The 2,381-nt window shown below is 46.8% G+C and overlaps 1 protein-coding gene across 1 annotated transcript in view; it reads right to left on the bottom strand.

The window, feature by feature from the left end:
* LOC123133629 (glycine-rich protein 2) overlaps positions 1–513 on the bottom strand; it is a gene marked incomplete in the record, with an annotated part of 1,341 nt that extends 828 nt beyond the window's left edge. The window contains 1 exon segment of the mRNA XM_044553079.1: positions 1–513. Within this exon segment, the coding sequence (XP_044409014.1) occupies positions 1–440 (440 nt within the window).
* Positions 514–2,381: the final 1,868 nt, after the last annotated feature.

The following is a 2,381-nucleotide window of genomic DNA, read 5'->3' as shown; positions in this document are numbered from 1 at the left end:
ATGTGGCCCTCCTCGCCACACTTGTAGCACCCACGGCCGCCGCCACCGCCGCCTCCATAGCCACCGCCACCGTAGCCGCCACCGCCACCGCCGTAGCCGCCACCACCGCCTCCGTAGCCGCCACCGCCGCCGCCGTAGCCACCGCCGCCGCCTCCGTAGCCGCCACGGCCCCCGCGGTCACCACCGCCTTCGACAGGGCGGGAGCCGCCGGAGAGCGCCCCTCCTCCCGGTGCGGTGACGTCGTTGGCCTTGGTGCGTCCGTCGTCGCCGGTGATGATCTCGAACTCAACGGCGTCGTTCTCGTTGAGGCTGCGGTAGCCGTCGGACTTGATGGAGGACTGGTGGACGAAAAGGTCCTCGCCGCCGTCGTCCGGGGAGATGAAGCCGAACCCCTTGGTGACGTTGAACCACTTCACGGTTCCCTTGACCCTCTCCCCCATCTTGCGCCGCCGAAAACAAAGGACCAAAACCCTAGCAGGAAACCCTAGATCGGTGTGGATGCTGAGGGAGGAGGTGGGGGTCGATATAAATAGGCCTCTTAGTTGGGCTTGTACAGTGGCTTTGCAGGGGGGCGGGGGCAAACAGTGGCCCAACCACACAGTTAAACTGGGCCTACTGGCTTCACTGCCCAGAGTGGCTTTGCCTTCTTTTTTTTTAGCAAAAAAAATAAAAGATCACCATAGTGGCTTTGCCTGTATAATACTCCATCCGTCCTGAATTATTTGTTTTAGATTTGCCTAGATACGGATAATATCTAGACATATTTTAGTATTAGATAAATTTTAAGACACGTAAATTTGGACGATGGTAATAGCAGTACACTTGCTCAAAGAACTTGGCACGTAGCTGAGCAGGCCTGCTTGGCACTTGCAAGTCGTTCATGTCCGGGTGCTCCATTTTCCATGCGTAGCGCGACGCGAGACCTCTATGTTAACTTGTCTTTTTTATCTATTAGGGAGCGACGTTGCTTCATTGATCAACGAGGTCCATAAGAACTGTTACAATGTCATGTTGATGCGAAAGTTGTTAGACTTGTGTCGCATGTTGTGTATAAAGATGGATTACAATTGAACTCTGAGTCGTATGGTATGTAGATATAATATTGAGTCATCATGTCCTAACAAGCCATTTGTATTCTAGGCATCTTATATACATGTGCCAAAATAATAGCAAGACACGTAGGGGGGAGCCGACGGCGTGTGTCGGCGCCCGGAAGGGCGAGGTGCGATGTTGTAGCGGTATGGTGAGGAGGAGTGCCTATAGTCAAGCCCTGAGATGTAGTCATGATGGTGAATCTCGGTGTCATGTCTCGTATGATTGTTTGGTCCTCGGTATATCAACTACGTGCCTCGGATTATTCTACTGCTTCAAAATTTCACCTTGCAGATTTCGAACTCCTCTGATCGAGCCTGAACTTCCTTGATAATAGCACCATGACGCACACTCATGCATGAGAAATACTCTCTCTATTCCTGAATATACAATTTTTAAAAAGTTATAACATTGACTACATACGGATATGTATAGACATATTTTAGAGTGTAGATTCACTCATTTTGCTTTGTATTAATTCATATTAAAATCTTAAACAAAACGTATATTTTCCTTCCCTTCCCTTCGTATTTAAGAATGGAGGGGGTATCTTTTATCAATGTCTCACGGTCTGACGAAACAAGGATACGTATAAGGAGTAGGTTATTAGCCATAGCCATCACTTCCCGACACGCTAGCGCTTCCAAGATGGGAGCTTCCGAAATACCAGCAAAAGTGCCACACGGTGACCTCGGGAAGTGATCATGTTCATCCCGTGTGACACCCATGTAATTAAGATACCTAGTGATGCCATGCCATCATAATTGTTTTGTTAATCCTCACTTTCTTTCCAACCAAGCTTAAATTCAAATTCAAATGCCAAGTCAAATTATGATTTCATAAAACAGCAAATTAAAAATGTTCGTTAAGTTGCAAATATTCACTAGAAAAATTGCATGCATTAACCAACATTTTTGGTAGTATTAAAATGCATTAAAAATAATTAAAACCAGGACCAACAACATTTAAATTAGCCATTTGAAAATAAACAAATATTTAAACCATTTCAAAATATTTGGAACTTATTGTACTAGCCCATTACCCAGGCTAGTATTTATGTGCTAAGTTTTGGGTTTAACTAAATCCGTTTAGAGCTAAATTAAAGTGCAAAATAGTGGAAGAAAAATAAAACAAAAAAAGAAAAAGAAGGCAGGCACTGTGCACATGGGCTCTAGTGCAACTGTGCCTAACCCAGCCCACGCGGAGGTCTTCCCCTACCCATGTTCACAAAACAGGGGCGTGGCAGCCATCCAGGCCGCCCTGGCCATGGCTGTCGACGTGCCGGCCCT

Source organism: Triticum aestivum, chromosome 1B, assembly GCF_018294505.1.
Source record: "Triticum aestivum cultivar Chinese Spring chromosome 1B, IWGSC CS RefSeq v2.1, whole genome shotgun sequence".
NCBI classification, from domain to species: domain Eukaryota; kingdom Viridiplantae; phylum Streptophyta; class Magnoliopsida; order Poales; family Poaceae; genus Triticum; species Triticum aestivum.
This window is presented reverse-complemented; position numbering and strand designations above follow the sequence as displayed.